This window comes from Rhamphochromis sp. 'chilingali' (genome assembly GCF_963969265.1).
Source record: "Rhamphochromis sp. 'chilingali' genome assembly, chromosome: 15".
In the NCBI taxonomy this organism is placed as follows: Eukaryota; Metazoa; Chordata; class Actinopteri; order Cichliformes; family Cichlidae; genus Rhamphochromis; species Rhamphochromis sp. 'chilingali'.
In genome coordinates this window covers 18,455,371-18,476,137 of record NC_137942.1, presented here as the reverse complement: position 1 = coordinate 18,476,137, position 20,767 = coordinate 18,455,371, and the positions used below count along the sequence as shown (strand labels likewise).

The 20,767-nt window shown below is 42.4% G+C and overlaps 1 protein-coding gene across 6 annotated transcripts in view; it reads right to left on the bottom strand.

The window, feature by feature from the left end:
- spag9a (sperm associated antigen 9a) overlaps positions 1–18,034 on the bottom strand; it is a 30,026-nt gene extending 11,992 nt beyond the window's left edge. For 2 of the 6 annotated variants that reach the window (XM_080906484.1, XM_080906485.1), the window contains exons 1-11: positions 17,532–18,034; positions 13,953–14,073; positions 11,909–11,979; positions 11,724–11,812; positions 11,452–11,602; positions 5,956–6,042; positions 4,818–4,953; positions 4,600–4,693; positions 4,381–4,502; positions 3,060–3,117; positions 991–1,143 (exon numbers count right to left, since the gene is read on the bottom strand). In XM_080906484.1, the coding sequence (XP_080762610.1) occupies positions 991–1,143; positions 3,060–3,117; positions 4,381–4,502; positions 4,600–4,693; positions 4,818–4,953; positions 5,956–6,042; positions 11,452–11,602; positions 11,724–11,812; positions 11,909–11,979; positions 13,953–14,073; positions 17,532–17,831 (1,382 nt within the window). In that variant the 5' untranslated portion in view covers positions 17,832–18,034. Of the gene's footprint in view, positions 1–990; positions 1,144–3,059; positions 3,118–3,896; positions 3,909–4,380; positions 4,503–4,599; positions 4,694–4,817; positions 4,954–5,955; positions 6,043–11,451; positions 11,603–11,723; positions 11,813–11,908; positions 11,980–13,952; positions 14,074–17,531 lie in introns of all 6 variants that reach the window. The other 4 variants (XM_080906487.1, XM_080906488.1, XM_080906483.1 and 1 more) reach the window with 3 other exon arrangements.
- Positions 18,035–20,767: the final 2,733 nt, after the last annotated feature.

Here is a 20,767-nt window from a genome sequence, read left to right as displayed (position 1 = left end):
GGTAACTGTGACCGAGGACCTGTCCTGGGGCAACCATATCACCTCAGTTGTACGGAAGGCCCAACAGCGCCTCTACTACCTGAGGAGACTGCGGAGCGCACACATTCCCAGATCTCTGATGTTGAACTTCTACAACTGTGCCATCAGCAGCGTTCTGACGTATGGATTTCTAGTGTGGTTCCCCAGCTGCACCAAGGCCGATCAGCAAGCACTCCAGCGGGTGGTGAAAGAAGCTGGCAGAATTATTGGAACAAGTCTGCCAGAGATCAGTAATATCTTCCCCACTCGCTGTCTGAGGAGGGTGCACAGTATCCTGCGGGACCAACATCACCCTGCGCGCCACCTTTTCCATCTGCTGCCCTCAGGGAGAAGGTACAGGTCTATACAGGCCAGAACATCCAGACTGGCCAACAGCCTGTATCCACAGGCTGTGAGGCTCCTGAACTCTCTGCCCCCCTCTCACGGACAATAACCATATCCAACTTCTTAATAGCAATGAACTGGTCTGCATTGGTGCATCATATCTTTATTCTCTTCCCCCTCCTGCCCCCCCCCCCCCTCTTTCTTAAATAGATAACTATCATATCTGATATCATATCTCACAGTACAATAATATTGAATGGGTTGCATTGTTGTATTTTGTCATGTTTCTCAGGTCTTTGTCTGAATTTCTACGAACATTATTGCTAAGGATTGTCTTATTGCATTGGAGTCACACTGGGTTAAATATGTACACTTGGGTTTTAAGGGGTATTTATTATTTTCTTCTTTTTTTTGGGTTGTATGGAAGCCCCAAACGCAATTTCATTGTTCTTGACAATGACAATAAATAAATAAATACTAAATACTAATACTAAATACAGTAGTAAAGTGTGTCAGCGAGGATTTATACTTTGCGACCGACAGTGAATTACCTGCAGCAGCGTGCTTCATCGTCCTTGTGACTAAAGACAGAAACTAAACATCACAGATTCCTCTCATAGCTCTTACTTTTTGAGTTCCTCCTCCAGCTCTTTGTTCTTTTCCTCCAGCTTGGATTTTGCCTGCAGCAAAGCCTCCAGATCTCCCTCCAACATCTCCTTCTCACTTGTCAGTTCGTCGACTTTCTGAATCAAGTCTTTATTCACCACATTCAAGGCGTTCCTGGAAGGACATTTTAGTACGTTTGTTTTTTAATCTCTGTTTTCAAGACAAAAGGCAGCTTAAACAAAGGATTCAGTGATTCTAAAACTTACACTGAAATCATGAATTTCAAAAGTCAGTAATATAGTGCTGCATGTCCAATCAGGACACAGTGATCCAAAAACCAAAAAACAGTTCTTAAAGGTACAGTGTGTAAAATTTCACCCCATAGATGTCAGTGGGTTGCAGTCAACTGAATTCTGTTTTTTTAATTATCCCAATTGAAGTGCATAATCCTAGCTAGGACAGCTACTGTAGGGCAGACATGTTTTAGTCAGCCAAGAGAGATCAAAAACATTAAATCTAGGCTGTATGCCATAATAGCCGTGGCCTGCCAGCGTGTTTCTACTACTGTTTGTGTAAGAAAAAAAATCCTCTTTAATAGTCATTATTTCTTTTAATATATTTGAATTTGATCAACACTTACCAATAAATTAGGAAATTCAAAAGTGGATATGTGTTGGTAAATACTTCTATTCTAGGTATTCTATGCTGTTATGCCTGAGTCACCTCAAAAACTCTTGCCACTGTTAATCTATCGTCAGTGTACTCTGATAGCAAAGTGACTCTGGGACCTTTTTGCTATTTTGGGTAGGCTGTCCACTGTTACCTTGTTAGCTAAATTTCCTTCACTTTTCTGTCAGTAAGCTCTGCTGTTAGCCTCTGTTAGCAGCTGTTAGCCTCTGTTAGCAGCTGTTAAAATCTGTTAGCAGCTGTTAGTGAAACATTCCTTAAACAAGATCTCACATTGTTGAACTCGGACACCTAGCGAGTAAACTCTCATACAATGTGAAAATGTCATCAGACTGTTTATCAAAGGAAGTGTTTATTAAGCCTAATATTATCTGACATAATGATAGCTTATAAACAGCTGCTGCTCTTCTAGAGAAGAGAGAGTCTAATCTGCTGACAGTAATAATTAAACAGGCATGCACATTTTCATGTGTTAGGGCTCTGACTTCAGTTCATGACTCTTTGTACCATCCATCCATCCATCCATTCACTTCCGCTTATCCTTTTCAGGGTCGTGGGGGGTGCTGGAGCCTATCCCAGCTGTCATAGGGCGAGAGGCGGGGTACACCCTGGACAGGTCGCCAGTCTGTCGCAAGGCTAACACACAGGGACAGACAACCATTCGCACTCACATTCATTTGCACATTCACACCTAGTGACAATTTGTATTATCCAATTAACCTATCCCCACAAGCTGCATGTCTTTGGACGGTGGGAGGAAGCCGGAGTACCCGGAGGGAACCCACGCAAACACGGGGAGAACATGCAAACTCCACACAGAAAGACCCCGGCCTGATGTTGGAATTGAACTCAGGACCTTCTTGCTGTGCGGCAACAGTGCTAACCACCGTGCCACCGTGCTGCCCTGACTCTTTGTACCTTTCGTGTACAAATTCACACGAAAGGACTCTTTGTACCTTTCGTGTGAATGTGCAGACATGAATTAAAAATCTGACTCCATGGCACTCGAACATCTAAGAGTTCTCCTTCACCTTTTTCTTTGTTTGTGGCTGGTCTCTAGCAACATACACAACTCAGCGATTAGGCAGAAGAGAGAAGTCCATTTCCACCATTGTATTCAAGATGGTGGGGGGAACATGGTGACCACTAAAATGTGGCACTCACTCCTATGTATTTTTTAAGGCTTAATTCTACGTTATGAGAATACATCAATATGTTAAACGACAGTATTAGATACTAATCAATGGATGTTTGTGGGTGCAATATTTTCAACATTGCTTTTTTCCTCTTAATGATCTCCAACAATAAAACAAAAACATTTAAAAAACTAAAACAAACCAAATTTAGAGAGAGTCATTACAGCCCTACAAAGGATGAAGAAGTGGATATTAAATTCTACTTACTTGGTCTCAAGCAGTTGTGAATTCTCCATAATTAGATTTTCAACTTCCCGGCCCATTCCTGAACAGAATTAAAGAACAACATTATAATTTTATCACCTAACAAATGTGAATTGAACACAAACTGGATTTGTCACTACTTTAACACTACATATAAAGAAGTACACTATTCACACTAAGAATAAATCCAACCAGGCATGACGTTGGACATGAAATATCTCCTAGTGAGATATTTGTTACTGTAGGTCTCACAGCACATGAAACTACCGCAACGCACAAACCCACAGCACAACATGTCACATGACAGACATGAGAAGAATGGAAAGAGTGGGTGAGGTCTTACCAATCAAACTAAGGTCTGAGAATACCATGCAATCCAAGCCAGGCGGAAAAAGAGTAGGGAAGAGAGAGAGAGAAATGCGGATATAGTTTGAGACAGTGAAATGACCAAAATGATGAAGGAGCCAGAGCTGAATGTGTAGCTGCTGACTCCACAAGCAAAAAGGAAGAGATGCTGTAAAATCTCTAAAGATAACATACATTTGACATTTTCGGCACTCAAGAGAAGAAAAGTACAAGAGCAAAAAAATAAATGAAAAAAATAAAAGCTGTATAAAGATCAATTAGGCCAAAAAAGGAAGCACTACACTCCATCATTCATGCACCAAAATCTTTTTGAAGTAGTAGGCAGACGAAAATATATTAATGTACCCTAATATAAGACGCAATGAAGAAGAACCTTTAACAATGGTGGATGTGGAAAGAATGAGTAATGGGTAAAGGTCAAAGGAACTTTACAGAAAAATGTTTAGCTAAGGAAAGGTTGGAGGTCATACACACCAGAGTACTCCACTTGGATTATGGACAAAAGCCAGAGAATGAGACACGGGAGAGAGAGAGGTGATGTTAACATGGGTAGATGGCTAACACTTTGTACAACAGCTGGACCAAAGCAAGCGGTGTAGCTGGTGTTGAAGTTACAATGAATTTAAAGAAAGTAGAACAACATCTGCTAGTAAAGTATCGAAGTGGGAATTCAGCAGATCACCTTTAAGACCTTTTAGAAAGAAAATAAGCAGTGATTATAAAGAAGTATTCAGGCTTCTTACAGAATCATTCAGCATGTATTTCACCTCTGGCTTTTAAGATTTCAGTATTTTTTCTTTACATATCTGACATTGAAATGTACACCTTTACATAGTATATCTGTCAAACATCTGAAAAACATCAAAAATGTAGCTTTTATGTGACCTTTTCTACATAATACTCTCAGACTAACCAATCCACGTTTTTTCAGTCACTTTTTTGTAAAGTTTTCACTCACCTAAAAGATCAGCTCCTTCGTCCACGTCCCCGATGAGCCCGGTGCCTGCAGAGGACAGCTCCTCAAACAGGGAGTCTGTATTGCGGTCAAATGCCATGTTTTCAATGCCTTTAGTAGGAGTGCTGACAAAAGAAAGAACAATAGGAGGTCATGTTTTTTGCCTGATGGATCTTTCATTTAAAAAAGAAAAACACCCCCAAAAGGTCCTCTTTGTATTACCTGCAGGGTCTGTACCCAATGAGATCCATGTCCAGCTCAGGGGTGGACTCAATGATGTCCTTCACATCTGAGCTGTCTTCATTTTCAGGCTGACCTGCAAAGCACACAAGCATAGATGATATAGATCAGAAGGAAGGATATGCAAGTAAACATCATAATGTTTTTGTGGTGTTGTTTTGTAAACCTGAACATAAGAGTATTAGAATATGTGACCCTACCTACTGATATGCTTCTGGTCCCTGGAGCAGCTTGCACCTCTGTGCTCTTACTGTTCCCATCTTCCCTCTCCATGTCCGAGGCAGTGGTTGACATCGGTGTGGCCGACTTGGAGCCAGTGAAGTCTGATAGCTCATCCTGTAATGAAAAGTGATTCATTTACAACAACAAAGCGATGCCTTAACTGAAGCTGTACCAAAATAGAAAATAAACCAAAGATAGAGCTGACACAGAAACAGAAGCAGCAAGAGTCCAATTTCTCTCCGCTCTTACATTATGTAGAGGGCACTTTTCACAAAGTAAAAATCCTCAACTACCGAGCTTTTTTTTACCAACTTCTTATAAGGTGAAAGAAAAAAATCACACTTACACCACAAAGATCTGACACACTATCCTATATGAGATTATATTAGTGAAATTGGAGCACAACAAAACACAGATAATCACATATAAATGAAATATACTGGAAACACTAAACGTTGCGAATGGACTGAGGAGAGCTTTCTGGCTGGATGCAAAGAGACAATATGAGCAACACAGAAAGTGGCACGCAAACACAACGTCCAAAAAACACGACACAGACTGCAGAAGGCTTCAAACAACATTTACTGAACATAAATAAGGACAACAACAGGAGCTACTGCTAGTTTACTAAACTCTAGTAAACTACACAAATCCCACGAAAATCCAAAAACTAATAATACATAACTACAGCAGTAAGTGACAGATGAAATGTACGCTAATGTAAAATGAGTGATTAGTAATGTTTGAAGAGCTACATAAATACAGCAAAAATAAAGTCAAATATATACAACTCATGCATTTTACCCAAAATCAAAAACAAACTGGAGGCCAGATGCAACCAAGCTGCTATTGACTTTTGCACATTAATAATTAACCAGCTCCATATGTGCACTTTTATTTTGAAAGATCCCAATGAGGCCTTCAGACATGGTTGCATATAGCACAGCTGGTCTGTGACGTGAGAGTCTACAAATGCACAAAGCAACGTGTTTGAAAAGATGAAACAGCATAGTGGAGCAAACTACAGAAGCCCACACACACGCAAACATAAACTGTGCTGCGCACGGCCAGTGCAGGAGCGCTGCTGCTCGTACCAGCCGCCACTCATCCAACTACCTTGCAGTCGTCTGCCAGTGAATTCCCCCAAGTAGAGTCCTGCGCACTCTTACCCTCCCTTTCCTTTGGGGGGTCACCATAGTCCAACTGCTTGGGGGAGGGGGAAGAGTAAGAATGCAGCTCACAAGTGCAGAAGCAGTTCAACAGAAATGCAAACACCTCATAGTGTGCATGTCTGTGAAGTGAATGGGACAGTTCATACATACAAATAAGCATGTGTGTGTGAGTGCATGTGTGATTATAGTTTATAGATCATCAACAAGCAACAGATGAGTCTTTAGTCAAGTCAAATCAGCGTTTATTGTTTTGTAAATCTCTTTCCTACGGTGGCCCTGAGAGGTCAAATGCACTTAAGCAAATATCGTCCAATAGAAAAAATGTTGCAGAAGGACAAAAAACACAACAGAAGTTAAATGAAACAAAACTGAAGTGTTTCTGGGGACACAATAACGTAATTGTGTGATTCTTATAATGCTGCAGATACATGTTCACTATTAACCGCTAACTGTTAGCTTGTCACTTTTGTGAGCTTTTGTTCTTCCGTTGTGTTATGTGTGCTTTTGTCATTTTCAGTGTTAGAGTTCTTGAAGTGCAGTGCATTTGACCTCTCAGGGCCACTGTACTTTCTGTAATCAAATCAAATCAAATCACTTTTTATTGTCACATCACATGTGCAGGCACACTGGCACAGCACATGCGAGTGAAATTCTTGTGTGCGAGCCCCACAAGCAACAGAGATGTGCAAACACAACAACACAAACGAGCAAAATACAAGAATGGCCAACCTGAAACTAATAAATATATGTACAATATATAATAGTGTATGCATTTCTGGATGTGTATACTAAATATTTTCCTACGTGTGTGTGTGTGTGTGTGTGTGTGTGTGTGTGTATACACATTTTTACAAATTAAATAGTAAAAAAATAAAATAAAATAATAATAATAATAATAATAATAAAATATATAAAATATACAGAGTTGAATATGTGCAAAACAAGTGGCATTTATATACAGTGTGGAGTGCATAATGTTAAAGTTCCAGTAGTGAAGGTGAGGTGTCTATGAAGTGTTCAGCAGTCTGATGGCCTGATGGAAAAAGCTGTCTCTCAGTCTGCTGGTACGGGACCGGATGCTGCAGAACCTCCTTCCTGATGGAAGCAGTCTGAACAGTTTATGGCTGGGGTGACTGGAGTCCTTGATGATCCTCCCCGCTTTCCTCAGGCACCGCTTCCTGTAGATGTCTTGGAGGGAGGGAAGCTCACCTCCAATTATCCGTTCAGAGCACCGCACTACTCGCTGGAGAGCTTTGCAGTTGTAGGCGGTGCTGTTGCCATACCAGGTGGTGATGCATCCAGTGAGGATGCTCTCAATGGCACAGTGATAGAAGGTCCTGAGGATGCGGGGGCTCATGCCGAATCTTTTCAGTCTCCTGAGAAAGAAGAGGCGCTGCTGGGCCTTCTTCACTGTTTTGTTTGTGTGTACTGACCACGTAAGATCCTCAGCCAGGTGTACGCCAAGGAACCGGAAGCTGCTCACTCTCTCCACAGCAGCGCCGTTGATGGTGATGGGGGTGTGTACTTCTCTGCACCTCCAGAAGTCCACTATCAACTCCTTTGTCTTTGCGACGTTGAGGGTGAGATGGTTGTCTTGACACCAGTGGGTCAGGGCGCTGACCTCCTCCCTGTAAGCCGTCTCATCACCGTTGGTGATAAGACCCACCACTGTAGTGTCGTCCGCAAACTTCACAATGATGTTGGAGCTGTTAGTGGCTGTGCAGTCGTAGGTGTAGAGTGAGTACAGGAGAGGGCTCAGTACACACCCCTGTGGAGCACCAGTGTTCAGTGTGATGGGGGATGAGGTGATGCTGCCCAGTCTGACCACCTGGCGTCTGTCAGACAGGAAGCTAAGGATCCAGCTGCAGAGGGAGCTGCTCAGTCCTAGATCCTGCAGTTTCCTGTCCAGCTTCGAGGGAACGATGGTATTGAATGCTGAGCTGTAATCTACAAACAGCATCCTCACATACGTGTCTCTCTTCTCCAGGTGTGACAGGGCAGTGTGTAGTGTCAGGGCTATGGCATCATCAGTGGACCTGTTGTGGCGGTATGCAAACTGTAGAGGGTCCAGTGAGTCGGGTAGTGCAGAGCAGATGAAGTCCCTGACCAGCTTCTCGAAGCATTTGCTTACGATGGGGGTCAGGGCTACAGGTCGCCAGTCGTTCAATGAGGAGATGGTGGAGGATTTGGGTACAGGGACGATGGTGGCCATTTTGAAGCAGGCTGGGACTACAGACAGAGAGAGGGAAAGGTTGAAGATGTGCGTGAACACTGCAGCCAGCTGAGCCGCGCATGACCTGAGGACGCGGCCGGGAATCCCGTCCGGACCAGTAGCTTTGCGTGCGTTCACCTTCCTGAAGCACTTCCGCACATCCTCCTCAGACACAGTGTGCGCACTGACGTCATCCGCGGTGCGCACACTGTCCGGTCTCATGGTGTTCGCTGTGTCGAATCTAGCGTAGAATACGTTTAGATCCTCACACAGAGAGGCCGTGGTCTGCGGTGTGCTGGTTTTCCCTCTAAAGTCTGTGATCGTGTTTAGTCCCTGCCACATACTCCGAGGGTTGTCAAACTGTTGTTCCACCCTGTCCCTGTACTCACGTTTGGCTGCTTTGATCGTCTTCCGGAGTTGGTAATGTGCGTGTTTGTAGTCCGATGTGTTCGCGGAGGCAAAGGCGGTGTTCCGTGCCGCGCGAACATCTCCGTTAATCCAGGGTTTTTGATTTGGGAAGGATTTGACTGTTCTGGATGGGACGACATCTTCCACGCATTTCCTGATAAATCCACAGACTGAGTCTGTGTATTCATCAATGTCTCTGGCGGCCACGTGAAACATTTCCCAGTCCGCGTGATCAAAACAGTCCCGCAGCGCAGACTCCGATTGGTCCGTCCAACAGTGCACCGCCCTCCGGGTTGGAGCTTCCTGTTTCAGCTTCTGCCTGTAGGCGGGCAGGAGCAGGATGGAGCAGTGATCTGATTGGCCGAATGGGGCGCGGGGGAGGGCTTTGTACGCATCCCGGAAAGAGGTGTAACAGTGGTCGAGTTGCCGGTTTCCACGTGTGTTGAAAAGGATGTGTTGATGGAGTTTTGGTGAGACTTTCTTCAGGTTTCCCTTATTAAAGTCTCCGGCTGTGATAAACTCTGCCTCTGGGTGTGCGGTTTCCTCGCTGCTGATCGCGCTGTACAGTTCCCTGAGTGCACGGTCAGTGTCGGCTTGTGGGGGAATGTAAACAGCCGTAATAATCACTGCTGTAAATTCCCTCGGTAGCCAGAATGGCCGGCACTTAATCATCAGGTACTCCAGGTCCGGTGAGCAGAAGGATTTGACCGGGTGCACGTTCGCATAATCACACCAGCTGTTGTTGATCATGAAACACACACCACCGCCTCTGCTTTTCCCAGTAAGATCCTGTGACCTGTCCGCGCGGTGCACAGAGAACCCCGGCAGTTGTATTGCGGAGTCCGGTACTTTGTCCGATAGCCAGGTTTCTGTGAGGCAGATCACGCAGCAGTCCCGCATCTCTCGCTGGAATGAGATCCGTGCCCGAAGCTCGCACAGCTTGTTCTCCAGAGACTGCATATTAGCCAGTAATAAACTGGGTAACGGTGGTCTGTAAGTGCGCCGTCTCAGTCGAACCAGAACGCCAGATCTTCTCCCTCTGCGTCGGCGTTTGCGGCCTCCAGGGCCAGAGAACAAAGGCGTCTCAGGTGAGATGAATGGGGGGTCTGCAAACGGAGCGTCCGTGTTGCAAAACTTGAACTCCGGAAAGTTATAAGAAAGACCGTCTTTTATGTCCAGTAAGGTTTGTCGGTCGTACACAAGGAGACAAGTGCTGCTCGTGAAAAAATAAAGGAAAAGTAAAATTAAACACAGAAGAAAGCCGTTGCTTGGGGGAGCTCGCGACGAGGCTGCCATACTCGGCGCCATCTTGATCACTGTATAGAATCAAAATAGGTTTTGACTAATGACATGTTGCAAAGCTAAAACTATTTGTGCAGGAAGTCAGAAATAGTAATAGTAAAACAATTGTTTAGTTATGAAAAGTACACAAATATATTTATATTGATTCAATTTTTTTCAGTTTTTGTATTTTATAATTTCAGCACTTACATATTACATTACAGTAATATTACATATGAATCATTTTAATTCTTTTGTTTATTTAAGCGCTCCCCTTGAATGAAGTAAAATGCAATGACGCAGAAACATAATTATGCCAGTTTCAGAGCTAAGATGAAATGGTTTTACTTAAATGACTAATGTGGAAACTAGATCATGGCCAGCACATGCAGGTCATTAACCTGTCGTTTGCTTTTCGCTCACCTCTGCAGCACCTCGCGCTCCCATAAATAAACATGACATCGCTCCTGAACTCTGACGCCATGTTTGCATATCAAAGACACCCATGTTCAAAAGGCGGTGGCTTAACAATAACCGCCCTGTAGCTCTGATTACATAAGGCCCCATCACAATCCAGCCAGCCTCTTTTTTCCTCCCTCTCTCAGTGACTGGCTGCACGCCATACAGCGGCATCATTCCCAGAATGCACTGCGCCGCAGAGCTGGTGTCCCAGTTTTAACAAAAACGCAGCAGTGCAATGTAATAACATTGTCACCCTGCAGGTTCTGACTGCCACAGATACAAACACCGCTGACATGCCCATCAAGTACCCAAGTGACTTTAAGGAGCATCAACACCATTATATTGTGGATATATATAAAAAATATATTTTTGTTTCCCCACTTAAAACACGAATTAAATGAAATGTAAATACTGAATAAAATAACACATAAAAATGTGTTATTTGTACCTGCAGAAAACGTTTATAAATATTCATGTGACACATTTAATGATCTCCTCTGATTGCTACACCAGGGGAAGTCTGCATATTCATCAATGGCTAAAGAAGAGTCTAGAAACAGAGGGCGCCTTGTTAGATGCCTGCATAAAAAACACATAAGCACACCCGAGCCTTATCAAAGGCTCTCTATTTATAAATGGACTCGAAGCTTAAAAACCCTATTCTATCTTCTATTTTCGACCTCTGGCAAAACCACCACAAACAGGAAATCCAATTAGAGCGATCATATCATTCTCCATAATGCCAGTGTTTTTTAATAATACAGCAAAAGCACTAATTAAATAATCAATTATTAATTTTCAATTTGAATCAAGTGATGTCATTATTTAAGATTTTTCATTTCACTTGCTTTTCTTTTATTTAACATGACCTGGACGACAGCCTTCAGCTTATTTATGGAAAAGATGCTTTAAGAAGCAGAAATTAGATATGTTGGCCTTTTACATCCAGACTTCATAGACGAGGCATGAATGTGTCTTCTACACATCGGTTTTCTGGCTGACATAACGTGGCCTGAACCAGACACAGGTTTATTCTCTAAGGATAGATCACAAGGTGGGTACGACCCACACACCCACCTTGAGACTTGTGTTGGAGCGAGGCTGCGATGAGTCAGTGAACCTCCAGCTCTCTGTGCCCAGTGTCTCTGCTCTGGCCTGAGGATCTGGGATGAGCAGAGACGCTCCGCCAGATGATGGGAAGATTCCCAAAGAAAGAGGTCGCTCTCTCCTTGGGAGATTAAAAAAAAATTATAAAACGTCCCTTTTTATTGGAGAACAGACCACAAACGCTGCCTGTCGATGACGTGTGATATGAAAGTGGCTTGGCAAACAAACTTATGCGCTCTCACCTGACTCGGCCAACTGCGCTCGACTCGGAGGTCTCGCTGATCTGTTGCATTTTGATCCTCTCCACGTGCTCCATGTAATTATGGATCATCTGCAGAATTCAAAGCAAAAACACCCAAAAGGGAGCTAGTTAGTCATGACCACTGTTCAGAGTTACGCTCCGCTCCTCCCTTTCTCTCTAACCTACCTCTGTGTGCCGCTGATGGAGGGAGTTGTATTCCTTCTTCAGGTCCAGCTCTCGTTCTTCTAACCTGCCAACTGAAACAAAGGAAGGCCCTCATCAGTCTCAGCTACTTTACAACCAGCTTATAGACTTTAAATCACTTGTTAAATACTTCAGAACCTCACTGTCACATTACTGTAATTCTTCTCCGTGATCATTAGGTTTTTGCATGTGTATGACAGTCGTACGTAAAAAGGCGTGCAGTTTTTCTCTGCTATGCAGTATAGGGGGGCTGGGGGTGGGGGGGTAATCGCACCCAAATAGTTTTCAGCACTGGGCGCCTTACGAAGTGACAAAAACATCTAATCCCTTATTAGCACATCAGGTTTAGCCTAAGCCACGCAGCGAGCTGCTGCAACAGACGGGTTTAAAGCTATCGGATACTATCAATTACAACAGCTAAAGCTTCTGTGTGTTGTGCGATGATGCCTTGCCAGTGTGTACTTTGACACTATCGAGCAATTTTATTCTGCAGTCATGAGTCATCACATTCCTAGATCCCAGTAATAAAATGAAGAAAGAAAAGCTGTGCAGGGGGACAGCTGAAGCTTCTCGCAATCCTTGATGAGTGTGTGTGTGTGTGTGTGTGTGTGTGTGTGTGTGTGTGTGTGTGTGTGTGTGTGTGTGTGTGTGTGTGTGTGTGTGTTGTTTTATAAAGTAATCACTGGGTGGAGAAGAAGCTGAATGTAAGGCCATAAGCCTGACTGGATTTATGAGTCATTTAGCCTAAAATCCTGAAATGCATACCAAATGAACAGTTTACATGTCAAAAAGCAAACAGCATCATCCACTGTGAAGCTCTACACTCAAAAAACGTTTTGGCCGAAATGCTCATTTTAACTAACTTAATTTTGTTACATATGAACAATTTAAAAGGTTAAATTTAACAAATCTGGTCTGATTAAATTTGCTTGATTGGTAAACATTCAGTTTATACCAAGCACATTCTTCTTAGTGATTCCATATTAATGTTGAATTATTTGAATAGGTAAACCTTTGATTTTATTTGTTTCAGCTGCTTTTATTCAAAATATTGCTTCATGTTGACTGAAAGTTAAAAATCTTTTTTTAAGTATAAAGCATGACTTGTTTAAAACTTCCTCATCAGGCTGTTACTCTGCTGGATGCTTTATTAATCAATTAAATCTGAATTCCCCAAACTCAGCTCCAATCTCTTAATTATTGATCTTTTCCGTGTCAGGCCAGTGAAACTAAAGCACTAACATTATCTAAGCTATACTGCTGTTGCCTAACTTCTTGCTGCAACTGCGGCCGTTTAACTCAGTGGACTCGGATTTAAAGCACCTCAATGAATGAATGATTTACCATTTACTGGGAGTGGCAGCAAATTAGCTGAACCTACTGAGCAGGAATCATTCTCTCAAACAGCAATCACAACAAAGCAATAACCGATAAATAATTCACTTTTGATTTTCCACATCACACCAGCCACTGGGATACTTATGTTTGCCTTGTTAAAGCTTCTGCTGTAAGTCAGATTCGGAAAGAAATTCCTGTTTTCTTCCCACTCGCAGCTTTGTGTGAATGAATGATTTGCTTTAACCAGCCAGCTACTTAGTCACCAGATACTGGACCAGTCATTGTGTGAATCCCCTCTTTTTTTCTGACAAGACAGAATGTATGAACCAATCGCTTCCCCTCTACCTCTTAATCCACCCATAAGATGGGCGGGTAATGTACTGCCGCATTAGGAGGATGGGAATAACAGAAATCCTTTAATCCCATTACTGTTACCCCCGCAAAGATGAAGAAAGAGAGCGTGAGAGTCTGCATAGTTAATGTGTGCATACATATCAAGCCATGAGAGGAAGGAGATAGTAAGGGAGTGAAAAATAGACTAACTGCAGGAACTGAAACAGACAGAATTATTTATAATAGCGATGAGATTTCATCTCAGCGCATGGATGCTGACAGACATGGAAGTTTTTTTTGAAAGCACGTACACAATAATATAAGCGCATGTGCATGAATGTGTGTTTTTGCTCACTCTGGTCTGCATAGTTCTTGATTTTGAGCTCCAGTTGGCGGGAGTGGGACTCCATCCGGTCCACATGGCTCTGCAGGTCCTTCTTCTCCTGCTCATGAGTGTCTTCAAATTCGATGAACTTCTACACACACACACAAACACAGTTTTGTTGGACTCACTGACACTTAATGCAAAACATAACAAAGCTGGTTTGTCAGCAGTCTGATCTTGTTTGATGCTTGTTTTGCAATACGAAAAAAAAAGACGCCGTTCCTAAATTTGGGCGTTCTATTTTTACATGACAGTAATGAAACCAAATGAGGAATTCTGCCCCACTGCAAAATGCATGTTTGAAATAGTAATTTGGTCACTGTATTTAGAATAAAAACTCTATTATAAATACAATTTAGTTGTTTTACAGCAGCGGTCCCCAACCGCCTCGGACCGGTACCGGTCCGTGAGTCGTTTGGTACCGGGCCGCGAGAGTTGAGGCTCAGGTGTGAAATGTATGGTTTTCAGGGTTTTTATCGGTTTTCAGCGTTATTTTGTTGTCGTTTTTATCGTTCACTCGGTTTTCCTTGGTCTTTTCACGTGTGTTATGAATAAATCTTCTTTTTTTCGGTACCGGTACTTGTTTTATTTTGTTGTATTTATCCGCGACACCTTAAAGGCCGGTCCGTGAAAATATTGTCGGGCATAAACCGGTCTGTGGTGCAAAAAAGGTTGGGGACCGCTGTTTTACAGTATTAACATTTAGGAAAACTGATGTGACGCGTACAAATATAACTGTGGCTTCTGAAAATGAAGGACATATCTCTGGATCCCTAAAAGTATTAATGGTCCTACGACTGTGACAGATTATCAAATGTGTCTTGAGTCTGATCTGCAGTGCCGCTTCCTCCCAGTTTCCTTATAGGCCGGCCTCTGAAAATGCACTTTTGTTTATGTGTGTGTATCAACGTCCACATCCTGTCCAGCTTAGCAAGCCAAGGCCCTGACGTGGCTCTCTTCCTTCCTGTGGGCACAGGAATCTTACCCTACTTTGATGTACAAGCAGATGCAGGAAACTTCCTTGCAAAGACATAATTTAGCTTATACTCAGTGATCGACCCAAATGACACTCTTTTTCATCAGTAGCAGCCTGCTTGCCGTGGTTTTAAGGGAGTCGCTACTGTGTTTTTGAAGGTATGAATTACATAGAAGTGAAATTTAAGGTAATTACTATGGATCTTAAACTGGAAATCTACTAGTAAATTAAAATAAAATAAAAGTAAAAGAAAGTGGTAGAAATATGAGGAATCATGAAAAGTTTCAAGCATGAACATTTGCTGACATTCTCAGTCTTCCATATTAGCAGTACAGTAGTACCATAGAAGGCCTGTTTCTTCCAGGATTATTCCTGTATAAAGGAAGTTTTTCCTTCCCACTGTCGCCAAGTGCTTGCTCAAAAGGCATTAATTTCATTGTCAGGGTTTACTCTGTATTATTGTCCAGTCTTTACATTACATCAACACCAGAACTCCAGAAACAACCAATAAAATTAGTTTAGTTAATACTGCCCAGGGATGGCAGAAGGAAATTAGCTAGTAACTAATAAGGAATAATAGAAATAATCAGTCACGCTGGACCTAAGATAAAGCAGTAACTATGTGTGAGACAATTAAAACACCAGCTTCCTGTTTGTGAAGATATGATAGAAAGTATTCCCGCAGCAAACAACATCAACAGTGCAGATCAGACACACCCAAGAAATTTAAAGATGATGCAAATAAGTTTTAATGGGCTGAACTGCTGCCTTAGATGTAATTAAAGTTAAAGATATTCTCACAGCCGTCTGCTTTATTCTGCTTCATTTTTCAAGATTATCTTCAATTTAAATCCGAGTTTAGTGGAAACAGGCTCGCAAACACATCACAGCAGACAGGAATGTGCTGCTATCCTTTTTTACCTGTTATGAAACAATGAAGGAGCGGGTAAAAGGTGTCATTAAAAACGACTTCCAAAAACAGAAATGTCACACCCTTCATCGGTCTGATAAAATGGGTGGGAAGGAGGGCAGTCTGTTGACACTGAAACCCAAGACAAAAACAAAAGAAAAGCAGAAATGAAAGCTGAAGGATGTTCCCCTCTTCTCACAAAGGATCACATGACCTGGAAGTAACACTGTGCCTTCCCAGGAGGCTCAGCGTACCCCTGCTCACTCCTCCTCGGGGCTTTAGATAAAGAGTCCTACCCAGGAAACCGGCTTATTGTTTCTGTGTCTATTTAAAACACATTATACTGCAAAACAATGCAGGAAACAGCAGTATTGTCACTGTGTATACGAGTGTTTGTGGCTGCTGTGACCAAGGTGCAGCATCACCCACTGGATGGAGGTTCCACAGCATACCGGGCTGCTTTTCCACTGCCCCTGAGCCACAGAGGCCAGCTGTGACAGAAGGTCCGAGTCACATCGCTTCACCCTTCATATTGAGGGCTCAGGGCAGATTGACCACACACAAACACACACACCCTGCCAGAAACACGAAATCCAGGGCTCCACTTTTGCTGCTAATGTGCACCCACTCAGATATCACATCCTAAACTTTAGAAGCTGTGTCTTCATAGGCATGGGCCTACAAAGTAAGTAATTATTGCACAACAACAGTGTTATAACCTGACCGCTTTGGAAGATGTGAACATTCCCCAGCTGTGAGAGTCTGTTGTAAATAATGAGATCCGAGAGCATTACAGGAAATGTAGGTTGCAGGTGTTTTCCAGCTCTAAATAAAAACTTTTAAGTTCGGAAGGACTGTAATGTCAATTTAGACTTTATTTTTTGTCTCTTACAAATTACCCAAACTTACCCAAAAGTATGTTTATAGCTAAATTACTGGAAATCTCCTTTAAGTAAATATAAATGTATATTTCTGATATTTTCCAGGTGTTAGATATCTGAACTGTGGTCATCTATCTGTGCACACAGTATTTTCTGCATATGAAGATAAGAGCTTAAAGAAGTAACACTGTTGTGCAGGATGTTTGGCTTTGCACATGCATGAATGATGGAAATTATGCTGTTTAGTGATGTAAACATCACTAAGAGTAGTTTGGTTAAAGCCGTGGTGGGATTTTCTGTGACATTTTATGCCTCACTGTTATTCCACAAGCTCCATCCTCTTCACACTGATGTGTTTTATAAACGTCATATATGTATTTTACAGTTACAGTGATGGCCCAAAACGCTGAGTCACTTCACCTGCTGTTTCTGACTTCACTATCTGATGCAATAGGACATCATATGTGCATTTGCCAGGGATGTGGCTTTGATGCGTTGTTTCATAGATAGACACAGTTATATGACAGATCATCCCGCAAGAAAACAGAGCCAACAAGGAGACAGGGCCATTTCAGTGAGCCGTTAGCATGACTCTGCCTTGTTTACATCCCCACTGAACACCATGGATGCTGCCAGGCCACGTGTATAGGTTAATTCATCGCTCAGGGATGCTGGGAGGAGAAAGCACCTGAGGCAGGCTTCATTGCCCTCCTTTAAGAAAAAAAAAAGGATGCTGAATGTTGATATTTTCCTTCCCCCTCTCTTAGAGCCATTCAGCTCACCTCCTCTGCGTGTTTCCTCAGCGCTTTCTCCCGCTCGTACTGGGTGATGAGCTGCTCGTTGTCCTCCTTCAGCAGCTCCAGCTCCACTTCGTGCTCCTGGTTCTCCGCGAACACGGAGTCCAGGTTCTCCAGCACGGCCACCACAAGCGGCATCAGCTCTTTCACCACGTCCTCGTCGTATTTACCGATAAGCCTCTCGAACTCGCGGTAAATTGAGTTGGCCAGGCCCGACACCCGCTCAGACATCATCGCTGATGTCCCCGGGTCGTCCTGGTACACAACTCCGTCTTCCAGCTCCATTTTTAGTCCTCTTCCTTTCAACTAACAGGACCAGTTTTTTCTCCGCCTTACCCCGCCACTATGAACGCCCGTGTTCCTTAAATAAAGACAGCTTTTCTTTAATCAAACGGACACATTGAGAACAGCGTACGAATGTACTATTACGATGCAAGACAGGCTACGTGGATTTCTTCCTATTTTTTCCTCGCCTGTCCCGTGCTGCGTTCAAATGCTCCCCCGAAGCTCCCAAATTCCTCAATCACCATGAGAACAAAACCACAAGGATCAGTTTCCAGCCCTTGAAGACCCAGAAGTAGCGAAAGATACTGTTTATCTTTTGAAAATATAGCACAAACAATATTATATAGACACACAACACTGTATTTTTTCACATTAAATGTAAACAACAAAATGTTTTTTTCCTGTAGCTGATTGAATTTAGAAATGTAGACGTATTGTTACACTGCACGATAATGACACGTTTATCTTGAACATGGAAGGAGACAAACAAATCCAGGCATTTTATTTCGTCCAATACAACTTGTAATTCCAACAATTCTCATAGTACGTGAAGCAACTATCCAACAGCTGAGTTGTTGACCAGACATATCACGTGATGACGTCACATCATGCTACCGGCGTAAAATTGTTGGCAGTTTTATGGAGAAAAAGTCGCCTCGAAAGTTTTCTAAATAATATGATTAAAAATAACTGAGGTTTAAAAAATGTGCAAAGTGATTTGTGTGCAACTATTTAGATAGTGAAAAGTAAATAAATATATTATAAGATTCTGGGTAATTCCCCAGCTGTGCATTAGTAAAATAAAAAACATAGGTCTGCCTATATACGTTTCTACATACACATAAAAGATGAGTGACATACCATGCAAAGTACTATGGAGAGAAATTTTCCAGAAAAGGGTTACAAATGCCAGGGCTCTAGACTAACTTTTTGCCAGGGTTACACTGGTGCGCTTTTTTTCTTAGCTGCACCAGCACAAAAGTTTTACATGTTCACTTTTTTTTAATTGCTGTCCATACAGACAATATTTATTTGTAAACGATTAACTAACAATCTTATCAACACAAAGTTCTGTATTTAAAGCACAGTTCTACAAGAAAGGTGAGTTACTGGAAAAGTGCGTGGGCTTACAGTGCTTAAAGTGGCACTCTTTGGCAATATTGTAGACAATGTTAAACTTAATCATCATCTCGGCCTCTGACAACCTGTTTGCTGCTGCGTGCCGCTGAAAGGCACTGAGAGGGGACACTAGAGCAGTGCATTTATCGCAGCATATAATGTGTTTTCTGGATACTCTATGCTCTTTCTGCGTTCGGAGGTTGATGGCTCTGTGTCAGAGCACTGGCTATGAATTTCAAACAAATCAGGTCTTAACTTAATGAAAAAGTTATCAACTAGTGATGTGTCGGTCGCGAACGAATCGGCTCTTAGAGCCGAATCTTTGAAGTGAACGACGCGAGCCGGCTCCTTATTGGGAGCCATGTATTTTTTTTTTTACTCTCTCACCCTCTCTATGACACTTATTTTGGCTTCACTTCGCACATGAGCGAGCAGCGGGGGGAGGGGCGGTAGTTACACTGGCAGTAGCACAGGAACAGAGCAGAGAGAAAGAGAGCCAGGGACAACAACGTCACATTAGAAAGGTATAGTAATCATCCACAACTATTATCAGTTGCAGATGATAAAGGATTCAGAAAGTTTATTCATGCGGGCCCATATGACAGAGAATATGCATGTTCTTTTTGTTTTCATATTTTAATTTATATTTAATTGTGTTGTGGTTTGCAGTGTTTTGTGTTGTTTCACTTTAAATTTGCTTAAAAGGAAAAAGCTTAAAATTTAAATAGTTAAAAGTTGAAATGTGAATAGTTGTTTTTTTGTATTATATAATTTGTTTATTACATTTTATCTGGAGTGAATAAATAAAAGTATATTTACAGTGGCCCCTAGAGACAAAGCACGTACAAATACAGAAGCACGTACAAATACAGAAGCACGTGAAACCTCCAAAACTGTTAGGTGTGGCTGTGTGCAGGCAGGAATAGGACCCAAGGTGCAGACTCCGGAGACAGAACTTAAACCAAAACAGCTTTAATGCTGAACTCAAACATAACATAACTGGGAAAAAGGTCAAAAATAAACTAACACTGGCGGATTGACAAAACACACAGCAAAGTAAACAGTAGATCGCGACACGGACACAGAGAAACACAGGGCTTAAATACACAGAAGGAGCAATCAGGGAATGGGTAACAGGAGGGAAACACAGCTGGGGCAAATCAGGCCTAACGAGACAAGGGGAAGCAAAACCAGACACATTAACATCAGACATGGACTTTCAAAGTAAAACAGGAAACATAACACAGACTCCCAGGCAGGCACCACAGAGGGAACAGAGACGTGGGACCAGGGCAGACACAAACACTGACTGAACACGGGGATATAGGAACTAAGGATACACAGAGACGTGAACTAGACAAGGGGATACAGGTGATAGGGGAGACAGAGCAACTAAAGAAGACAGAGACATAAACCATAAGACAGAACTCAAAGAAACCAAAGACTAGAAAGTATAAATAATATAAGAAACTCAAATACCCTGGGTCAACGACCCAGGCATCCTAACAAAAACATGTACAAACTCCAAAACACAACGGAAGTGCTCCAGGATGCTATTGGCAGTGTTGAGCTTTTGTTACCTAGTGGCTGAACAAGCCAGGAAGTACCACGGACCGGATTTGGTGTGTGGTAGTAAAAGGAAAATGAACTTTTTTTATTTTTTGATTATTTGAATATATATGAGTAGTTGTGTATAAATACACAAACAATAAACATGTGCTTTCAACTGTGTAATTTAAGTGATTTGGGTAGCTCTGTTTTGGGAGTTCAGTTAATACTAGCAATGTGTTTTGCACAAACAGTTAAACAGTAAATAG